We start from the raw sequence: 23,148 nt of genomic DNA on the forward strand, positions 1-23,148 counted from the left end.
AGCAGGTAATTCTGTTTTGCAGAGCTTCAGTGGGCCCTGCACAGAGAGAGTGTGTGACTGGCATTTGTGCATGCTCTCTAATTATAGGGATGTAATTTAAATGGAGGAATGTTTCATGTTAGTAATATGATTTCAAAAGGCTATGTTTGGAGGGAATGGATTGAGCCATCCCTTAATGAGTTCTTCTAATAAGATGCCAGTGGCTAAGGAAGGAGAGCAAAGTGTGTGCAATTTGGCAAAGCAGTGAACAGCTTTTGCACTTCATTTTATCTGTCCTGAGGGATAGACAGGCAAAAATGTTGAACCCCCCCTCACGTACCCCTGCAATGCAACTGAGTGCTTTCTGCTGGTTCTGTGACCCTACTAGCTGTCTCCTCCTTGTTGCAGTGCGGCGTGTTGCTCCTCGATTCTCTATCCCTCCGAGCAACCATGAGGTGATGCCTGGGGGGAGCGTGAACCTCACGTGCGTGGCAGTAGGTGCTCCAATGCCCTACGTGAAGTGGATGGCTGGTGTGGAGGAGCTGACCAAAGAGGATGAGATGCCTGTCGGCAGGAATGTCCTGGAGCTGAATAACATCATGCAGTCTGCCAACTACACCTGCGTGGCCATCTCCTCCCTCGGCATGATCGAAGCCACAGCCCAGATCACTGTCAAAGGTAAGCAGTTATTCCTCATGGTGCTCCTACTTGGGTTTCAACGGTGTAGCCCTTTGCCAAAGTGTTTTTGGGTGCAGCCAACTGACGGCAGTCTCCTGTGACTTTTCCACCTTTCAGGGGAGGTTCCTAAACCCACAACTTTGTTTTTTTCCTGCTCACAGTATGGCATTTGCTTTGGAGGTCATTTCCTCTCTCCCTACATGTGGCATGATGGGAGACAGGCTTGTGTCAGGCTGGGTCCCTGTTATGCCACGAGGGAACCTCACTGAGTCTGTGCTTATCCCAGCAATTTCTGGCTTGTTCCACGCATCAGCAGGATCAGCTCAGTACAGCGGCAGGCCACGGGCTGTCCTGGGGCAGGGGTCTGTGGACGTCTGCAGTCAGAGAGCTGTTTGCACAGAGATGTCTTCTTGCAGTAAGGGCAGGACAAGAAGGTTAATCCCAGCAGCGTAAAGTGTCTGTGGGCCTCACCAGAATGAGCATCCTCCCTCCCTGCAGGGAGGAGCTATATGCATTCATTTTAAAATGATTGCAGATTCCTCTGTCAATTTTCTTTTTTCCCTTACTGCTCTGCCTCTTTCCCTTTCTCTTATGGCTGTCCTTAAGGCATGCTTCCTGCTGCCGTTTCACAGGTGGCTTTGCCCCAAAAAGGACATTATTGCTGATTGCTGACCACTGGGTACAGGGCAGCCCACCCAGACAGCTCCCTAACAGGAGGCTGAAGCACGTGTCCTGTCTTTCCCATCTGGGGCCAAGCAGGTCCATGCTATCCCTTTCCTCCTCTCCTTGCAGTTGATTTGTAGCTCAGATTTCCACAGATGTGTCACCTTTGTCTGTCTGTTCTTGCAGGCCCCCTCCTCCACTATGGCCACCTTTAGCACTGAGTCCCTGCTTGAACAAATCACAGAATTGAGTGTTAGCCTTCTCTGACCTGGAGATTAACAGCAAATTCTCTTTTCCCTGGTGCTAGTCAGAGGATGCTTTTAACCTTAGCCGCACACTGCTCCCTTTACTCACAGTGCCTGCTAGTCAGTACCTTTTCCAGACCCTGTTTTCCTACAGAGCACAGGTGTTGCCTTGGTTATAGTACGTACCCAAGAGCGTATGGAAGAAAGCAACGCAATGGGGAGGTGGTTTGAACATGGAGGGAGGAGGTGGGAACTGCACCATTGCACTGATGGTTCCCAGTATTTGCCTCTTTGTACCTGGGATGACTCTGCCTCGCTCTCTCTTTGGCTGACGTGATGCCCACTGCCGCCCCAGGGCTGCAGAGGCCCCCAGGACAGGGATCGGCCTGCTCAGCTCCTTTAGCCCTTTGCCTTCTTCCTTGTTACTCTGTCTGTCTTTTCTGCACCTTCACTCTGGATATCTTACTGCCTCTGTTCCTAACTCCTTCACCCAGTGTTTCTTCTCCTGTGCTTGCTGGAAAGTAGACCATTTGCAGGGCAGACAGTAGAAGCAAGATGACACAGAGCTGATGGCAGTAAGTGCCTCGAAGGTACCAGACCTGCCCCTTGCTCACATGCAGGCTGTGCACCCAAGAGCTGGCAAGAGTCAAGCTTGCAGCTCTCCAAAATAAAGGGTGGATGAGTGTCATCTGTTCTTGAAAGCCTGAGGGAGGCTGCCACTTTCTTGGATGCTCTAGGAAATGTGTTGCTGCAGGCCATAATATTGGGTGGGATGCGTTTGCCCTCCCTGAGTCCTCCATGGGTAGTGGTGGGGTGTCTGGTTGTGGGTTGCATGCCCTTCCCTCCCATGCCAGTTCAGCCCTCACCAGTTTTCTCAGTATTTGTGTTGCAGTAGCACTGGAAAATGCGTCCTCCCTGGCACTCGGAGCACACATGCTCCTCTGCTGAAGAGCCTGCACTCCTCAGCTGAACCATGTGGAAACTGGAAACCTGATGGCTTTGCCAAAGAATAAAGTAGCTGAGGATCTTAATTTGGGCTGAGCATTTTTCCTAGTTCCTTGTCAAGCACAACTGGATTACAAGTCACTAATGACTTTAACTAGAGTGGTTCATTGAAGGTTTAAACTTACGGTAGACTTTAATTCAATCATTGTCTTAAAATATTTGTGTACTCTGCAAATCTCTCTTACACGCATTCATTCTCTTTCTGTATTCTTTTGGTAAAATGGCAAATCTGGAAATGTTTTCTTGCAGTAGTTGCATTCTCATTAACACTTCAGAGATGTCAGTGTCACAGAGTTCTTGTGTAACAGTTTATTGTCTGGTTGCAGTTTGACACACCACCCAGTGAAATAGTGGATGTGAAAGTTGGTAATTTCTCTGGCTGTATCCCTCCTGCATGTACTGTAATACTTACAAGGCATTCCCCCATCAACCCATCTAACAGCACTGTCCCTGAACTCCCTGTGGCCTAAGATGCTGTCTCTGTGGAAGCAGGAGCATAGCTCCAGATTACCCGTGGTGCTCTGATTGCTTTACTGTATCCCTTTGTAAATCAGCTGTACACCTGGCTTCTGGGGCCTGCCCAGCCCAGCAAGCACCTTCCCACTGCCAGCTGAACCCCCATGACAGAAACATTCCTGCATCCCCGTTGAATTACCTTTATTTAGCCTGCTGCCGTTAAGTGCGTCAAGCACGTCTAATAACATGATTGCTCTGTTTATCCTTCCATTAAGAACCACTTCAAGCAATATATGGTAATATAAAAATGCATGTTCTAGAGTATGAAATGATTTCTGCCTTTTAAAGAAGAATGTTAATAGGAGGTGGCAGCTCCATTTTTATCCCCGTGCACATTGCAGGGTTTGAGCTGACTGAATTATTTAAATCACACCTCTCTGCCTTCCAATTGCAGCACTGCCAAAACCTCCAACAGAGCCATTAGTGACTGAAACGACAGCTACCAGCGTGACCCTCACCTGGGATTCGGGCAACTCCGACCCCATTTCATATTATGTCATCCAGTACAAGCCCAAATCCTTGGAGGGTCAGTTCCAGGAGGTGGATGGTGTGGCAACAACCCGCTATAGCATAGGTGGCCTTAGCCCCTTCTCGGAGTATGAGTTCCGGGTCATCGCAGTCAATAACATTGGCAGGGGTCCTCCCAGTGAGCTGGTCGAGGCCCGGACAGGAGAGCAAGCTCCTTCAAGTCCACCCCTCAAAGTCCAGGCACGAATGCTGAGTGCCAGCACCATGCTGGTCCAGTGGGAGCAGCCGGAGGAGCCAAACGGACAGATCCGAGGGTACCGCGTTTACTATACCACCGACCCACATCTGCCTTTGAGCATGTGGCAGAAACACAACACTGATGACAGCCACCTCACCACCGTGGGGAGCCTCATCACAGGGACCACATACAGCATCCGCGTCCTGGCCTTTACTTCGGTGGGCGATGGGCCCCCATCGGACATCATCCAGGTCAAAACACAGCAAGGGGGTACGTATGGAGTAAGGTGTCGCGGCTCTGTGTCCACCCCAGTGGTATGCAGCTCGGCTGTGTGTCTGATCTACACCAGGCATCGCAACTGCATTTGCTACTCAAACGGTTGCATGTCAGAGTGGCATCCCCACCCCACAGCCATCAGATTTAAGCTCTCAGCTTGCTTGTCCTGGGGAATTTGTATCAATCTCTGTACAAGTAACACAGCCCACAGTTTTGTCTGGGGTACAGTGGCTAAAAATGTGACACGAGGTCCTGGACCTGGATGGTGGCACCTATGGAACTGTGCCAGGCCCTTCTGGGGTCTGAGTACACATGTGGAAGGAAGGAGCTGGGGTGCAGTCAGGGGCTGGAAGTGTGCGCAATTCCCATAGTCACCTGCCTGGGTCCCAGAGGTGCTTGCTTGTTGCCTGGCTTGTTCCAAGAGCACAGTACAGGGGAGAGGGAAGAAGGGAGGGCCCAGAAGGAATGAAAGAGGATCCTTGCAAGGTGAAATGCAGACTCTGCAAAGCCATGCAACTCTTTTCCCTGCATCTGCCTCTTGGCACTAACCATGTGTTTGCTCCTCAGTTCCCGCCCAGCCAGCTGACTTCCAGGCAGAAGCAGAGTCTGATACCCGCATCCTGTTGACGTGGCTGCCCGCCTCTCAGGAACGCATTACCAAATACGAGCTGCTGTACTGGGAAGGGGAGGATGGCACTCAGGTGAGGATCCTGCCTCTGCGTCAGCAGCACTTGGGGCCGGACATCACAATTCAGCAGCTTGGGAAGGGTGTCTGCTTGAGTTGGAGTGGCAACGGGACTGTTCCTTCTCTGTGTTTCTTCTTTCTCATGGGTGTGTGTGATAGGGGTATGGCAATCTCTATCTGGCTTCTGTGTAAGTGACCTCAGCAGTGCTTGCTGATGCCCAGCAAAGTAGCTAGTGACTGCTTTGGGACTGGAAAGGCTCCAGAATACCATGACACCATCCCTGAGGCACCGTTACTGCTTTTAAACAGGTGCCTTTAAACAGTTCTGTAAGCCAGTAGGGCTTCCGGGTGGGTCTGAAATGGCATCCAAAATGTGTCTGCTGCTCCAGGACTGGTTACGCTTATGGAGTATATTGAGGGTGGCCTAGAGAGAGCCCTTCCACATTTACTGTTAGGTACCTAAATGGAGTCCAGCTCTAAATACATCAAAAGTAGTGCTGGCTGCAGGGCAGCACCGTGAGAACTGTGCCATGGCAGCACCACAGTGTTCCATGGACCTCTCCTCCTCCTCCTGTATTTGTAGTGGCATGAGAGCTGCCAGAAGTAAATGACCTCCAGGTGAAGTGGCAGCAAAACAAGTCCTTTACCAGCACTGTTTAGGTGCATTAGAGATGCCAGCTACTCCAGGACAAGGGCTTTACTCTGTTTCACAGGCAGACACTGTCTTTTGGAAGGAAACAAACTCATGTGTCCTGTGCCCCTCGTCTGAACTGTATAGCTAGACCCAGCATTCCCACAAAGCTGTCAGGCAGTGTGTGCAGTCTGGACACCAGGCAGTGCAGCCTGGCTGTCAGAGGTCCGCTTCCCTGCAGAGTCCTTGTATGTCACCCAGAAAGCTCCATGCCCTGGAGTCCTGCAGGACTGCAACAGGTTTGGCAGCATGGCTGTGACTTTCTATAGGGCCAGAATGGGTGATGGGGCTGCCTATTCCTTGGCATTGGGAGCTGAGTGCCAGCTTTTTTGTATTCTCCAACGACACCAAATGATCTGTTTCCTTTTATTTGCCAGCAAAAGGTGGAGTTTGACCCAACCTCCTCGTACGCTGTGGAAGGTCTCAAACCAGACACGCTGTACAAGTTTCGTCTGGGTGCCCGCTCAGAGCTGGGGGTAGGAGTCTACAGCCCCACGATCGAAGCCAGAACTGCCCAATCCAGTAAGTTTATGACAGTCTGCACTACTGAAGACAAAGCAAAAGCAGTCCAGTTTCAACTGCCTGGGCACGGAGTAGCTTGATGCCTCTGCCCTTGTGGGTCCGCAGGGATGCCAGCATGCAGTTTGCTAAAGGGTGTAATGGGGAAAGTCAACTGGGGTTTTGGATCAGGGCTTTTTGGCAGAGGGGGTGCACCCAAGTGGTAAGTTCTTTCTTCATGTCCCTTTGATCATGCTGTCTTTCCCTAAGGGTAGATTCATAAAAACTGATGGAGGAGTGAAACAGGCTGGGAAATTGCTTTGGAGAGATTGATTGAGTGGGTTTGTGCATATCTATGAATTCACTCCCATGCAGACAAGCTGTCTGGACAGGCAGCATATGGGTGTTTGGCTCTAAATGTGACTGTCTCCAAACCATTGGATTTTCACCCCTTCACTCCCCATTCCAGCTGCCTTACTTCTGCAGGGGTCCTTAGCTAGTCCATACACTTGATTGCAAGGTGAGGCATCCTTTGAGGCCAGATGTGCCCGTGGCTGTCAGGCAGCTGGAGGAGTCAGTTTGGGAAAGTGACTGTTTGCCTGGGTTACATGAGCAAGTGAGGCTGCTGCTTCTGGGACTGCAGCGCTGGGGGAAACCGGAGCAAGCTGCAGCTGAGTTAATAGAGAGGCTAGATAATGAGGTGACCCAGGCAATATCACTTTCATCCTCGCTGTGCCCCATGTGATCACAGAGCAGGAGTTCGCATTGCTCTGATTGGCAGCTCAAAGTGCTGTGCATAAGCAGATTAGGGCTATCAAAGGGCCCTGTGATAAGCTCGTTTTCACTAACGATTTTTGGGCTTGCCATTATGCAAAAAGCATTAAAAGGGGGAAAAAAGTCATTTCCGTTAGCACCGGCTGTCTGGGATTTACTAGCTATGTGGGGTGAGCAGTTGGCAAAGGCAGCCAGCATTCCCTGCAGGGAGGGTGCCAGCGTGCACAGCAGCCGAGAGCCTGAGATGGCTGTTAGAAAGGGAGCTCAGGCAGGGAAGAGCAGCTCTGCTCACTATTGGAACAACCTTCTCTTTGAGGAAAACTCAGTTTCATTAACATATCAGTCGCAGGGATTCCTCCACCTCCTTAAGTGAGCTAATGGTGTCTTAGTGCTGCACGATAGACAGGTATGAAAATGGGGAGAGGCTGAGATCATGCAGTTATAAATATTTGAACATTGAGAACAAATTCTGAATGTACGGATTTGTATACCTGTTTCAGATAGCTTTTGTATTGATAGGCAAAGGTTGAAGCAACTCTCCTGCGACTTAAATTAATTCCATCCGTGGATGCTCTTATCCTTGAACACACTTAATCAGAGACTGCTCTATGCATAAATGAGTCCTTTAGAGTCTCACAACAGTCCAAATAAGAGAAATCTTTGCTTCGTGGACTCTTCAAGGCAGACATCTTCCTATGACCTACTCCACATGCTGTCTGCTCACAGCGGATCTCATACCAGTCTGTTTTTAAGGTTGTCGCTTCACTGGCCAGTGGAGCAGAAGCTGACTGGTTCTGGCGTCTGTTTAGTAAGAGAGATGTGGACAGATTGGAAGAGATTTGGCCAAAAGCCCAGGAATACCTTGGTGTGACCAGTGAAACCCTCCTTACATTGAGGGACGTAAGAGTTCTTTGATTTATCCAAGAAGTGATTGGGTCTTGGTTTACAGGCCCCTGCTTGACAATTTCTGATGGCACTCTATTCTATGAGAAAATTCCTTGGCATTTACTACTGGGCTGTTCAGTGGGGGTGACAAACCACTGGCTGAACAGTCCCAAAGCAGAGTGGATTCTTGGGTACTGGGAGTCTCAAAGTCAAGTAGGTCTTTCAGAAATCTCTGCTTTAGCTTGGGAGAAGTTGTGTGCACAATGCACAACTTCCAGGCAGAATTTCTTTGGCCTGCACTTAGGAACACCTCACGTTAGATGGTTGGATCAGTCCCCTGTGGCCTTACAACTTACTAATCTAGAAAGACTGTTGCTCCCAGCTTCAAATTGGTCTCCTTCCTGCACTCTTCCATCTGGTTGCCCTGAGAAAGGCTGTTAGATCTTGGAGGTTGATATGTTCAAGTGGGACACAAACTGCAAGAGCAGTCAGACTCCTATTTTCCAAAGAGCCTGTCTTCAGGCTCTATTCCTGGCCCTGACAAACCAGTCAAGGGTAAGGTAGGAGGCACATCATCTCTAATGAGTCACTAATGGGCTGGAGAAGGATGTCTGTATTGCTGCTGCTGGGCTTTTCTTGTGGCATCCCTGCTCAGGAGTGTAGGGATGCTTGTCCGAGAAGGCCAGAGAGGTGCAGTGCCCCTTTGCACCCTTCCAGCAGCACAGCTCAGAACCCATCTCCTGAGAAGACAGCTGTCTTCTGGGCTGTCTTTGCTGCTAAGCTGCTTGCTTAGTTGCTGGGCACCCTGCATAAAGTACAAGCGATGCTGCTTTGAGGGCCTGAGGAGCACGGGGGAGTTTTCCAGGAGTCTGCAGTGCCTCAGGCAAGCAGTATGATGCGAGAGAGGAGTGTCAGCTCTGTGCCCATCAGGCCTCGGCATTAAAAAGCTGTTCTCACTTGAAATACGAAGGTGGTTCTTGAGGCTGCCTTTTCCCTAGCTTAAGGAGTAGGTGGACTGGATGGGTGTACAGGGCTGCTGTGGGCCGTCAGGGGAGGCCACTGTGAGTAGCCTTGAGGCAGCAGAGGTGTAAGTGTGGGTACATCTGTGTGTGTGGGTGCATGCTGGCCACCCGTTCTGCTCTTTGCTGGCCTCAGGAGGGACACTTCCACTCCTTGTGCATTTTAAGTTGATCCTGCTCATGTTACCAAGTTTTATTTTGCTTTCTTTAAGTGTTAATCTGAGTTTTTGCCTTACACATCATGTTTGTGACTCTTACCCAGTCAACAGCCAACGTTTGACCTGCCCACGCTGCCAGCCAAAGCTGCCTATGGAGAAGTAGCTCACTGCTGCATCCCAGCGGATGCTGTGGAGGCCCAAAGCCAGAGCAAGTCTCTTCTGTGAAGGGCCTCTCTACACACAGTGGCAAAGGAAAGGCTTGTCAAGCTCTTTATGTCTCACCTGTCCCCTCTGAGGGATGCCACCAGGTGCTGTGTCTACCTTATGCCCTCCCTGAATTCACTCTTGGTGTTGCTTCAGTGTTGCTCTTCCTACTCTCTTCTCTGCCACTTCTCTGCTGATTAACCAGAAGAGTATGAGGATTCATTTTCTACCCCTACTCCTTTCCAGTATATCAGATGGCAGGGCCGTTCCCGCTCTGCCTTCCTCACGTAGTCAACTGTTTGCTTCCACGCATTGCTTTGACTTCTCTTTCCTCCAGTGTAGCTCCCATAGCAGCAGCCTGACTCTGCTCAGACATCATCTTTTGCAGCTCCATCACTGCCCGCTCTCCCGCCATCTTTCCTCTCTCCAGCACCCCAACCCAGGCATCAGGGACGGGCTCTGCTCCCCAAGCACAGAAGAGGGCACTAAGAGTTACGTGTAGCCTGTGACTGCCTCTGCAAGCACGTGGGCCGTGTTTCCAGCAAGCAGAGGTCACCAGTGACATTGGGAGGTCCTGCTGTCCCCAGCTTTCCCAGATCTTCTCCCACTGCCTTCCTATGCCCAGCAAAGCCAAGGCACAACTTTTGGGTGCTTTAATTATCTGAGGTCCCTGCTCCCATCTAGGGTAACATAGGTTGTGTTTGCCTTTGCACAGGTGATCAGCAGGCAGACTTGTCCCTCTGTCCCTGGAAGGCTGGCTCTGGTACACTGATGGCTTCAAGGACTGTGGCATGGGGAAGGGCACCAGTCTTTTCTCAGGCATTTCTAGGTTTATGGTTGCAGTAAAGAATGGAAGCAGCCTTTCGGATGCCGTGGCAAAGCAAGATACCTTGTATTCCATTATTGCTTGGCCAGACAGCTTCCTAGCCTTAGAGCAACTGTGTGAGTGTTTTTGGTGGTGGTGCCCTGCCCTCTCTGCTTAGGGCTCTTGCCTTCTTTGCAAGCATCCAGGGGTGCACCCATCTCCCTTGTGCCCTCTCCAACCAGGCGGCCTCCCTCCCTCCTCCAGGCTTCCACCCTCATGAGAAACACCTGAGTGCAGCTCCCCTTCCCTTCGCATGTGCCCTGCCAGCAGCAAGGCATGGCCTGAGCAGCACAAACACCTCCGCAGGGTGGCTGTGCTGTTGTGTTAATAGAGGTCCCAGGATATGTCTGCAGCATCCCCGGGCAGTGAGGTCAAATGAGAGGAGGCTGCTGCTGCTGTGAGAGGGCTTCCATGCTGCCAGCGTCCTGGACGAAGCAGAGCATCTCCAGGGCGCTTGTCTAGTTTTTTCCCTTCTTCCACCTTGCAGAACTGCTGTCCCATTGCAAGGTTGCCACAGCCCTCAGTCATCTCTCCTTTCCCAGTCCCTCTCTTCTCACCCCCAGATTTGTTTCACTGTTCTTCCCCAGCAATGCTGTGTGGAAGGGACTGTTCCTCACCTTGATGAGAAGCATCTGCTGCCTAGATCCCATTCCTTCCCCTGTGGCCAGTTAACATTGCTGGGGCTTAGAAGTTAACACAAACTGCAGGTGGTTTTTTGCATGGGAGGCGACAAGACCTGCCCACCTTCCCTGTACAGCTCCATAGGCCAGGTAGCTACTGAGGCAGGTAACCAGTTTGGCAGGCGTGAAGCAGTCCCAGATACTAGGCGCACGTGCAAAGCAGCACAATCATGTTATCTCCTGTTTCCACATGGTGCCTGGCTCCCACCTGGGTCAGGGTGCTGCTCACAGCTGATGGTCGTGATTTCAAACCCTGCCTGGACACACTCCAGCCAGCCTCAGTCACCTGCCTTCCCTGCCCTCTGTTGTTTCCTCCACTTGTCTAGGAGCGGGTTTCTGCAAGCCTTCACGCAATCTGGTGTGTGAGCTTCCCCTTCTGCCACTCTTGCCTTCTGTAGCTTCCTACCTCTTCTGGTTTCCATCTGCTTCAGATCTTCACTGAAAGCATCTTTCTTCTCCCTTCCAGTCTCTCTCTCTCTCCACCCTATCCCTTCCTTTACTGCCATTTGTTGTGTTTGATAAAGTGAGCGTCCAGATCCACTTTGGGAAGAGGTGTTCTCTGATGCAGAACAGCACTTCTGTCTCCATGCTGTTCATCAGGCTTTCAAATACAGATTGCCCCCAGTGCCATCTTTGAGGATGGCAGGCAGTTGTCCAGGAAGCTACTGGCTGAATTTCCATATGTATGTTCAGTGCTCAGTTGGCTGGGTAAAAGTTCCCTTGTGCATTTTGGTTTGTCCTTCCACTCATTTCCCTTCATCTCCCCACTTCATTTATTTATCCCCAGCCCCCTCTGCCCCACCCCAAGAAGTCGAGTGTGTAAGCACCAGCTCCACTACCATCCGGGTAAGTTGGGTGCCACCGCCTGCCCAGAGCCGCAATGGGGTCATCACCCAGTACTCCATTGCGTACCAGGCAGTGGAAGGAGATGACAACACCAAGCATGTGGTGGATGGCATTGGACGGGAGCACTCCAGCTGGGAGATCAAGGACCTGGAGAAATGGACCGAGTACAAGGTGTGGGTAAGGGCTCACACCGATGTGGGGCCAGGACCGGAGAGCATCCCTGTGCACGTACGCACTGATGAGGATGGTAGGTGTTACTGAACAGCTCCTTCAGCTACCGCCTTGGGGTAACCAGGACTCTCCTAGCTGAGTTGCTGGAAAACGAGGGGAAAGGAGTGGGGATATTGGCGTGGGAGTGCTTTTCAAGCAGGACCGGAGGCTGTCAGGAGCAGCACTTCGGTCAGCTGCCCCGGGGAGTGGGTCTCCACGGTTGCCCTGGAGTGGGGTAGGGGAATTGCTCTGTTGGCCTTTGCTCTGATATGATGGTTGCTTCCAGGCTGTGGGTCAGATGTCCCAGTGTGCTCCCACAAGGGTCCTGTGTGTACTAGCAGTGCTTCCTGCACACATGAGCATGCATTACACTGCTTTGCCATTTTGGCTTTCTAGTGTTCAGTGGTGGTGGTTTCCATTTTACTGAAGGTAACATAAGTTCTCTCAGCCAAAGGCTTCTCTCACGTTGTGAGATCAAGACTTAAAGTTTACTTGTTGACCTGAAATCCAGCAAACTAAAGAGGGGAAAAGAAATCCTTTTGAAACTTGTAGATATTGCAGGAAAGCTGCTTCCTGCTCCAGCATCCAGGCAAGCCACAGCTTATATAAATCTGCTCTTCCGCTCAAGAGTCAGAATATCACATGTACAGAACACTTTACTGGATACGACAGCTTTAAAGAGAAATTGCTTTGTATTAGCAGGGCTGTCAGTTATGTCATCATGACTTAAGCCATTTCCTTTGAAAGTGCCAGAGCTCAGGGTGACAGTAGGAGCTTCCATGGCTTCATGCTGACCCCAGAAGCTGCAGATTTAATGGGAGAAGAAAGAGATGCAGCATCCAGGCAAAGAAAGGATGATCTCTGCATTGCCCAGTCAGCGTAGCAAATTGAAACCAGACATGTTACAGTTTCCCTAAATGGGCTGCCACTGTCCCCCACATCTCCGTGGCTCTGGAAGTGGTGTCTGGGAATGCTTGCTGACTGCATTCCTGGGCTGGCAAACACATCTGTGTGTGTCCTGCTGCCTGTATTGTTTGCTTCAGTTCTCATTCTGCAGAGTTGTAGCCCAGGGGAAGCTGCTACCCCAGAAATGTCGCAACAAGCTCTCTCAAGTTAGTTTTTGGGCACCATGGTTGGACATTCCAGCTTAGCTGTCAGGAGTGATTTCATATTCCTCCGACATGCTGATGCTCAGTAGATACCCATGATGAAGCAATGAGAAATGCTAAACTGTGATCTGAAAACAAATTGAACTTTCCCTGTTTGGGTCTCAGGCACAGCACATACTTCCCGTAATGGGGAAGGATAGTGTTCCTCAAAACACACTGGTCTGCTAACATTCACATTTTTTCGTGTCCCCGCAACATACCTGTATCATGTCCTGCCGAGGCTTCCCTCCTTCTCTTGCCAGCAGAGCCTGACACACAGCTTCTGTCTGGTTCTCAGGGAGGATCTTGTTTTTCGCTTGGACTCCCAACTGTGTGTGTGGGCAGGTGTCTTGCTAGGGCAGGAGAGCCCTGTGGCTTGTGCAAGGTCACTGCACTAAATGAATTGTGGATTATAGCGTGGGCTGCTCCAGCCAGAAGGTGGTAACTATTCAAGCACGGCCCCCTCCATTCCCATACCTTGAGCTGGCCTCATGGTGCTAAAATGCTCCATTCCTCCTTTCTCTATTTTATTTAATTATCTACAATTAAGAAGGACATCTGGGGAAAATAATGAATTGCCCTGCGGCTTAAAACTGTGCTTACCTGCTGGGTAGCTGTTTCTTCCCATCTAGTGGGTTGAAATAGCAATACTCATTATGTCTGCTTGTCAGCTATCCATCCCTAATTATCTAATACTGATTATTTCTTGCTGTGTTGAGAATTGGGGCGTACAGGGTTCCAAACCCTTGGATTTTCCCAGGCAGTGGAGGGTGGAAGGAGTCACGCAGTAGAGGTGCTAGGATGGAGCCCAGGTCCTTCACTTGGGTACTGGGCACTTGTGTAGCAGTGGTATCCTCCACAGGGAGTGCAAACCTTTGCTCCCAGCTGCTCCAGCCGGAAGGAACTTTCCAGGAGCAACTGAGAAGCTAATTTTTTAGCATTGACATTTTTGTCACAGTCAATGCAAGAGCAAAAAGTAATAAGGAGGTAATTTTTCCAAATGGTAAATAGGGTATAAATACATTTTTAAACGGGCCTCACCTTGCAAGAAAATTGATATTTTCTGGGCAGTGTAATTTTTCATTTTATTATCAAAAAGCATTCAGCCAGCCGTGCATGAAATACAGTCCCCAGAGCTGTCACAATCCCCACGGGCCCCTTTATCTGACTGAGTTCAGTGACTGCTGTCTCTGAGCTTTGGGTTATTGTTTTAGGATGGTGCTTTTCCCCCTCATTAACCTCTTGCTGTCACAGGGGAAGAGCGCGTGTGCACTCTGGCTGGTGGCAGGTACCAGGGCTCCCTGCGAGGCAGGCTCAGCACCCGGTCACACTACCTGGGGCTGTTGGACTGTGTTTAGATGTACACAGAGGGATCTGAGAGGAGGTGTTGTGACAGGCAGGATGCAAAGAAGGCTTCAGAATCCCTGCCTCTGCCGCAGGGCACCCTGAGCTGCAGGTGGTTACCATATTCCTTATATTCTGCTATATTCTTGTATTCTTCCTTGCTCCCCTACTGCTGGAGACAAGAGAGGGATAGATGGACCTTGGGTCTGATCCAGCACAATGGCTTTTCTTAGGGGTGCTCCTGCACATCACAGCTGTGCTCTTTCCTACTGAGAGTAGCAAAACTGCTTGGATGCTGGGAAGGGGTTGGGGATATGGTCATGCTGGAAAGCTGCAGTATGACCTACTGAGCAAGTACAAGGAGCTTGTGCCAGCAGGGCCGTCCTTGCAATGAGGTGGAGGGAAGGTCACAAAGAAATGAGAGGTAGCTGACAGCGGTTGAGTGGTACTGCTAATTGTCCATCCTGTGTGTGTTGCAGTGCCCAGTGCCCCACCGCGAAAGGTGGAGGTAGAGTCTGTGAATTCGACTGCCATCCGAGTGAGCTGGAAGCTGCCCATCTCCAACAAGCAGCACGGGCAGATCCGCGGGTACCAGGTTACATACGTGAAGCTGGAAAACAACGAGCCCCGAGGGCAGCCAGTGATCAAGGATGTCATGCTGTCGGAAGCACAGGTACAGTGTGGGGACCACGGGCTGGCGGGCAATGGTACCTTCCCTCTCTGCAGATGGCCAGGCTGGCTGGATCCAAGTATTTCTTGGCCTCCTTTTGCAGCTCCAGATCGTGGGATCACAGCCCTGCCTGAGCAAGGCGAACAGTTTATCCCTAAACTGTGGCTTACAAATGGGTAAAAAGTTTAATCAGGAAAGGTTTTCTGTAGGAAAGATGTTGTATTGGACGATGCTTTTCTCTTACCCCTTCTCCAACGTGTACCTCTCTCTGCCTGCCATGTCCCGTGCAGACTCCAGTTGGAGCAAATTGTGTTTTGCCAGTCAGGTTATAAACCATCGGAGAGTTTTAAATAAGCCTTGAGCCTGCTTCTTTCATGCTGCTGACTATGTTCAGAGCAAAGCTTCTCTCTCAGCAGAGTCCACTGGGGTGCTGCCTGCTTGTGGGGCGTGGGGGTGGCTCTGCACCATCGGCTGGGCACAGCATGCCAGGTGGGGCAGCCCTCCTGTGGCTCAGCAAAGCCTCCCTTCCCTCCTGCTTTTGCAAGGCAGGGACTTGACCTTGCATTGCCTCTTAAAACCAAACTGTAGGTGAAGCCAACTGAGTCTGGGAAAGGCTGGGGGCGGGGGGCAGGCCCACATCACCTGTAAATGACTTTGCCCTCTGCAATCCCCACGGAAAAATCTGCTCATATTTATGTGATCTCCTGGATACGTCACCGGCTGTGAGCTGAGGCCCTGTTCCCACACGGTGCTCCAGGCATGGTTATGCACTCTGCTTAGCCTAGCAATGCATAGTTGCCTCTTTCCCAGGATCCAGGGAAGTTTTTGGTGCCCTGTCTGTGATGAAATACAACTCTTCATCAGAGCAAGGGTCCTTCGTCCTGGATGACCCATGCTGTTCTCAACAAAGATAATCGTATAAATGAAGTACAGGATCCGCTGCTGTTGGAAGCGACGAGTAATCGATTCAGAGCTGGCTTGCTTGAATGATGCCCAATATAAATACTGGAGAGCTGCAACGATTAATTGATCTGTCTCCTGAACACAGCTGTGAATCATTTATACATTTGTCAGTGGGGAGTACAGTGCACAGAGGCAGCTTTACTCCCCATTCATATTCTGAAGGATAAAACTCAGTGATAATGTGGAAGCAGAAAACTTTAAAGAGAGACAACGCTTTGAGGGTCCTTGCAGTGTTGTCTGGGGCACATCTCTGTTTATGTTGCAGATGTTGCTTTATTTTAATCGGAAGCAAAGCTGCTTACTGCCCTTTACTTATTCCAGGAGGATATATTCTTCTGTGTGGTTTGAACAATTAATGCTGTGTTGTTCAGCTGGAGTTTGGAGTTAATGGGTTGGTCCCAAGCGTAGGTGGGCGAAGCTGGCAATGTTGTTCTTGGTGTTTTCAAGTATTTTATGCTTGGCCAGCCAGTTCTGCTTTCACTCCTTACTCATTTCAGAGAGAGAAACTCCATGCTAATGTGCAGGAATGAGGATGCCAGAGCCAGAAACTTACCAAGGAGTGCTGGATTTTGCATTATTTTGAATGTGTGCATCAAGGAGGCAAGTTGCTTGAAGTTTCCTGGCCTGTCAGACCACTTACCAGTCTTTCATATTTGGTGAATTTATGTGGGAAAGTTCTTGATTGCTGGTGTGTATGGTGCTGAACTCATCCGCTGTAATTTTTGGATGGAAGTAAAGCCCAAAAGATAGTTACAGAAAAGTGACTACTCTGAAGGAGTCCTGTCACTCTTGGGATAAACTAATGACAACCCTGCAGGGAAGAGGTTTCACTGACTTGGCAGAAGACATCTTTATTTCCCGAAAGAGTGAGAAGCCAGGCATGACCTGTGCTTGTGATGAAATACATCTGCTCTAGAAGCTGAAGAACCCTGTAAGAGCTGCCATCTTTCAGTACAGCAGTGCATGTCTTTGCAAACAGCCAGATGAAACTTTAATGAGTAGTTTCGGAAGAGTTATCTTCTATGGAAGAAAACAAAAAGATTCACTGGAACATCTATCCCTGAAGGTCGCAGGATGAAGATGGCTAGAATATAGCCACAGTTCAGTACTCATAAACATTTATACCAGTGCACAAGGAGAGAATTAAACTGATTGAAAATCTGGGGTCAGAGAAGAAGCTCTTTGGACATGTAGGCAGAGCCCCTCCTCCTGCCTAGCCAGGCTGTCTGCTGATTTTGAGTAGGTATGTACCACATAATCTGCTTCCTGCAGATGGTATGAAGACACTGGTATTAAAGCTGACTCATGATTTTTCCTGATTGAAGATGAGAAATGTAGAGAGTAAACGAAGATGAAAGGAAAAAGGAAAGGGAATGGAGATGTTAGCTATGCAGATAATAAAGATTCTGAGTTTTCAAAACCATTTGAACGAAAAGGACTAAAACGTCAGCAGAGAAGTGGGGGCCCTGGTGCTGGAGAGATCGCATTTTATTTTACAGCCTCCTGCCTAGGGAGAGTAATCAGTTGTTAGGAAGGTCCTGCGATGGAGCTGAGGCCTCTCCCTCCCCTCTGTGGCTGCGCCTGTGACTGATTACCTCCGTCAGACTTCTCTGTGCCTTCTAGTCTGAGCTCTCACCTCCTACTGACAGACTGATGGACAAGCAAATGTGACCATGCCCTGTGGAGGAGTGCCCAGGGAGAGCATGTGTATCGCTGCAGAGCTGGGTCAGATGCCCGTGTCACCTCCTGCACAGCCCCTGCCTGTCATGGCTCAGCCAGGTCCCTTGGTGGGAGATGGCAGAAGATTCATTTCTGTGCCCTGGGTCTTCTGCACAACACATCCGAGCGCCAAGAGAGTGCCTTTGAAAGGAGCAGGGGCACCAGTGCAGGGTCTCAGCTGCACTCTACCACTCTCCTGCAAGTCCGCACCGGCTTGAGGGAGCCGGGGTTAGCAGGGCCATGGGGCACAAGCATTAGGTTCTTTGGGGGAGGGCAGGGGCCCACCTGCTTTCCTTGGTCTCCAACCCTGGGTAGCTGCAGCGTGTCAGGAGGAGCAGTGGGCTTGATCTCCTCCATCCCTTCCCAGGTACCAGTCCTACGTGTCCTGCAGAGCTCAGTGCTGAGCAGCGCCAGGCGGCAGTGCTGAGTCTGGAGCACCGGGCACAAAGGAGGCAGCAGGGACAGGGGGGGACAGGCCTCCTGTTCAGGTTCCCGTGCAAGCATGACTCTTGTTGGCTCTTTCCAAGACAGGCAGCTAGACCCTGCATGAGTCTCGCTGTTGATCCATTGTGTCCTGCTCCCAGTCTGCTTGTCCTCAGCCCAAACTGGAATGTCTTGAGGGGAGGACTTTCTCCCCATGCTGCAGTGTGGCCTCGACAACTGCTCCTGCCCTTGACTGTGGAGTATATTTGCTGGGGAGCCTGCTGCCTGCATTGCTCTGGGGATGCGGTGTGCACATTAGCCTCGCTGCTTACAGCCCTCTGCAGATCCAGCCTGCCCAGAGGGTTTTGCAGTGCTTCTGCTGCTGGGAGCGAGCTGGGTACAGCTAGGTACAAGGAGGTCAGGCTTTGTGAAGGAGAGACTCCCACCACCTCCTCCTCCTGCTCTGCAAACAGAGTCATGGCAGGGGAGAGGTGTGCTGCCCACGAGAAGGACTGCAAGCTCACAGGAAGATTGTGTGGTCTTTGCAGGCAGCACTTCATCCAGCGTGCAGGCCGAGTGCACGTCCCACCAGCTTGCTCCAGAAGAGCAGGAAGAAGTAATGGCAAGCACTTCAAGCTGTTGGATTGAGATCAAAGGAGAAAGGGAAAGCAGAGACTCCTATTCTCCCTGGGCAGTGCCCACCCCAGGCATAACACAGAGGAGTTTACAGCCTCCTTGTTTCTCTAAGTGATAGTCAAGGATCTTTATCTGAATCTACTTGGAACAACTCCTCACGCATGTGTACTCATCTAGGTAAGAGTCTGGCGTGGAAGTGAGATGTACTCTGCTTCATAAGTGGAATGAAACTGAAAGGCATCATCCAAGAGGCATTTCAGTAATGGACAAGGTGAAGTTCTGGAGCCCTCAGACCCCTCTGCATCCCACAAGTTGAGCACCCGAGTTTACACCTGGAGTTACACTGTTGCACCACAGTCACTGAAGCAGAGAAGAGAAGGATCTGCAGGAAAACTGCAATGTCTGCTTCCCATAGCTGGGCCTGTTTAGGAGGACTTGAGTCTGTCTTTTTTTTGCAAGAGCCATGGTCACGAAAAACAGCCATTCCCTGGTGAGACATGACTACGCTGTGTGCTGTTGAAGTGTAAAATGAAACGTTAAGGCATTGCAGCTGCCATAAATACACACTGTTAGCTTTAGCACTTCCCTGAGCCATCCTGCCTCATGCACACAGCACCATCTGAGTTCTTTTTATGACAGCTTCTGGGCTTTTCAGATCAATTTGTCTTACTGACCAACCTTAAACAGTTAGGAAGCAATTGAGCTAGTTTAAGGAAGGAAATGTTTTGATCTGCAGATTATATTTTCATAATGTAACTGAATTTATACCAGGGTATTTATGCAGGCCTGGCTTCGGACTGTTATTCCTCCAGCACAGATCTCAAGGTGTTTCTTTGCACTCTGATGTGATGCAAGATTAAAGTCCACTGAAACACATGAGCAAACAGAGTTGGAATGTTAAATGCTTGGTCTAAAATCCCAGTGGGTAATAAACTCCCTACTGTGGTGTGAGAGGCTGTGAGATGCAGTAGCCTCCTGAGCCGGGGTCTACTCCACTGTTCGTTGCAGTAGGGTGTCACCTTCTGCTCCTGAAGCTACATGGAGGCAGATTGGGGTGTTACCATCCACGTGACCCCCATCCACCAGGGACATGGTGTTGGAGCAGAAGTGTACTTCTGGAGGAAAGAGCTACCACACCTCGTATCCTTCCTGTAGCAAGACTTTTGCCAGGTTTTAGATCAGCAGGGCAGAGCGTGTGGCTGTTGACCACAGTGTGGGCTGGCTGGCACAGGTAGGACGTTGACAGCAATGACTTGGGTTGAGCTAAGCATGCAACGCTGGAAATAACGCCAAGAAAGTGTTTCCACTGTGTGTGGAAAGAGGGCCTTTAGTGATCATACTTAGTGAAGGCCTTGGCTTTAGGGACAACTTGACCTCTTTGCTGAAATTACATTCTAAGATGGTTTAGGGGGATAATTCTACTGCAGTCTCATGGCAGCAAATAAGTGAACTGTAATAAAATCTTAGAGGAATGTTTCTCCAATAGCTGCTTCTTTCTGAATGTAGAGAATAAAGTAACAAATATTTTGAAGGTATGCCATGCATTTTACTGCTGAGGAGAGTACTCTGCCACTGTGATAGGCTGCAGGCTGTGAAAGCCACCTCAAATAGCATGAGTACAAAAGGCAACTTGTAGTTTTAATACCATTTAGTACTTCTGCCGCACTTGCAGGTTCCTGGGCACTTCAGCAGTGTTAGCTGGGCTTCCCGGTGTCCTGAGGAAGCGGGTATCTGAGTGCCATTTCGCAGCTGGCGGCTCAGGCTCAGAAGCAAGGCTTGCCAAGGCTCACACTGTGAGTCAGGGGCAATAATACCTATCTTCCACTTTCATCTCTGTGCTTGAACCCGTCGACCGGTGCTTCCTCCAGGCAGATTTAGTAACCTGAGATGTAACGCATCACCTTGGCTGAGAGAGCTCGCTGTGATCTCTGCAAACCTTCCTTTGGTGCATCAACCACACAGTGCTACAGGCATGCGTGGCAGCAGCCAAGGTCTGCTAAGTCTCACCACCCCAATGCAGCTTTGATGCCTTCGAACCCGAAACCCAGCCAGAAATCTGCGTGTTCCCTCTTCAGAGCCCGAATAGAGCTGCCCTGGCTGGGAATCCACGTGAGCTTTTGATGGGAAATGGTTTGTGTAGAAGTCTTACCTGCAGGGCTGCTCTTGCCCAACAAGTGTTTGCCGTTTGGTGTTGTGTAATTGGGAGTGAGAAGCTGTTTCCTCAGTACATGCACCAGTTTGAGCCTTGCTCCAAGCCACGCAGCGCCGTTGGAAAGGAGCAGCTTAGTCTGGAGCTCTGTGTAAGATCTCTGCCCCTCTTGCGCTGTTTACAAGAGACGGCACTTCTTGGTTTTCTGAGGTCCCCAGAGCATTTTCTTGTAAATGATGATACAGGAAAGAGAAGCTCTGCAAATGCTGCACTGGTGCTTCCCTGCGGAGAGTGCCCTGTGAGTTTTGTGTGTTGAAGTCTTTGGTTCTCAACAAGAGATGGTAGCTGGAGGATCACTAGGACAGAAACCGGGGATTAGGTCACAAAACTGTTGTGAGTGACTTGTGGGGCAGCAGTCAGCCCCAGAGCTTTGTTTGTACAAGCTGTCCCTTCTTGCTTCTGCTCATGGAAGAGGCAGATAAGTGCAAACAAAGCCAGAAGGGGAAAGGACTGCAAAATTAAGAAGTGGTGACCTCTCCACCCATATGAGAAGGAAGCTCTTTGGCCCTGTTCGTGTGAATGATCTCAGACCTACTGCGCAGGCTAGCAGCATGTAGAAAATTGCTCTATGCCATTTCTTCCCTTGGCACAGCCTGTGCCAAGTGACCCTCTGTGTATAAGTGTTGTAATCTCCCCAACCCAGTCCTGCTAACCCCTGCTGTTGTCGTCATCGTCATCCCTTTCCTACACGTCGCCCCTTAAAATTCTGTATCTCCATTTTTCTCTCCTCCTTCCTTTCTCCCCCATCAGTGGAGAGCTGAGGACTCCGTCGACCATGTAAGTACCACTTGGGTGTATTCCAGGTTGGAAAAGAGGGGTTTGGTAAATCGATCTGTGAATTTTGTAGACACAGTGCTGTCAAAACATCCCTTTCACTCCCTTAATGAGGCTGGAGAGTTACATTGTGGAACCTTCCACAAGCAGCAAATCCAGAGAAAATTGGCATTTAGATTGCTACTAAATGCAGAAAAGCAATTGACATTTCCTATAATCTGTATTTCCAGCTTGTTGCAGTGCAGTTTTAGGCAGGCTCAAGTGATCCACTCAGGAGGTGGATCTTACTTTCTGCAGTAGTTGGCCCACCGAGTTACACAGTAAAATTAGATATATAATCTTTAAACCACATTGATTGTAGTCATGAAAAATAACCTACACTCTCAACTGTGACCTTTGGCTGAAACACAGATAGTAATAAGAAAACAATCACATTTAAACAGTTAAATCCAATTTTTCCCACATAATTCTGAAATACAAATTTGGAGGAACAAACTAGAAAATGACCTTTTTAGAGTCAGCAATTCAATTACGTGCCCTACTGTGAGCTTCCCTGGCACGATGCGTTTCTCCTCCTGCTTTATATAGAGGATTCTTGCTCGGAGTGGCTTTGTCATGACAGCACTGTGTTTACATTATGCAATCAGACCTTCTTTCATCCATCCCTTGTCTCTCTCCCCTCCTCCCAGCTCGCTTGCTTTGCTCCCGGTGGCATGCTTTTGCGTGAGAATTTCTCTTTGCATGGATTTGGGAGGAGTGAATTCTCTTGGGATGTTCAGAGTCTGCAGGTTTTGAGTGAGTGCTTCCCCCGCGGGTCCATTGGCACCGATCGGACTGTGCGTCCACTCACCTGCACACACGATCTGCTGCAGGGGCAGAGTTGGGATCGGACTCTGGTTCACACGGTGATTTTGGTGGGGTTCTTGTTGGTGCTTGTTGATTTTTCTCTGGGCTGGCTGGTTCCGCGATGGTAACACGGTGATTTTGATGAGTAAGCCTGAGCAGGTAACCTGAACCAGCAGCACTGACTGGAAATCGGCAGGTTTAATAGCGTGGGTGTTTGTGCAAGTGAGTGACGGGAGACTGACTGTGCTCTGAGAGCAACCACAGGTGCCCCTCGTACCCCTCAAGCTGACAGGGATCCCCTGGGCAGAGATCAGACCCCTGGAGCAGCCTGTAACAGTGCCCATGCTGCATGTCCTCAGCGACTTGAGCTTAACCCTCTCCATCTCTGCTCTTCTCCTTGTCTGAAAGGGTAAACAACCAACCCAGAGCCTCTGCCTCCTTTCCAAAAGCTTCCCCAGCCCCTTCTCCAGCCCAGTTGTCTCTTGCTCCTTGACCCTATGGGTTATTAGCGCTAATGGCCCTCGTCCCTTTCACAGCATCCACATATGAACGTAGTTCAGGGATGCCTGCCTTGAGCTTGCAGAGAGCTGCTGGGAGTTGCTGAGCTCACTGTGCTTGCTCATTTGCAGGCCTGGCCAGCCAGGCTTGGCACGAGTCATGTTGCTGCTGGAGGCCAGGAGGGAGGAGTGGTGTTCCCCTCTTTGATCTCAAATTGAAGCGCAGAGCCATGCCCTCCTCCTGCCCAGAGGAAGGCACAGCATGCAAGGGTGCTAGCACCCTGCCGAGTCCGCCCTCCTCCCAGACCTCCCACAGCGCAGGGTTTTCCCTCCAGG

At 50.2% G+C, this 23,148-nt stretch overlaps 1 protein-coding gene across 1 annotated transcript in view; it reads left to right on the forward strand.

Annotated features, from left to right (window-relative positions):
• Positions 1-23,148, forward strand: part of PTPRF (protein tyrosine phosphatase receptor type F) — a 261,030-nt gene that overhangs the window by 184,818 nt on the left and 53,064 nt on the right. The window contains exons 7-13 of the mRNA XM_059821779.1: positions 388-657; positions 3,481-4,062; positions 4,636-4,769; positions 5,822-5,966; positions 11,315-11,620; positions 14,555-14,748; positions 21,446-21,472. Of these exons, the coding sequence (XP_059677762.1) occupies positions 388-657; positions 3,481-4,062; positions 4,636-4,769; positions 5,822-5,966; positions 11,315-11,620; positions 14,555-14,748; positions 21,446-21,472 (1,658 nt within the window). The remainder of the gene's footprint in view (positions 1-387; positions 658-3,480; positions 4,063-4,635; positions 4,770-5,821; positions 5,967-11,314; positions 11,621-14,554; positions 14,749-21,445; positions 21,473-23,148) is intronic.

This window comes from Gavia stellata, chromosome 10, assembly GCF_030936135.1.
Source record: "Gavia stellata isolate bGavSte3 chromosome 10, bGavSte3.hap2, whole genome shotgun sequence".
Lineage (NCBI taxonomy): Eukaryota > Metazoa > Chordata > Aves > Gaviiformes > Gaviidae > Gavia > Gavia stellata.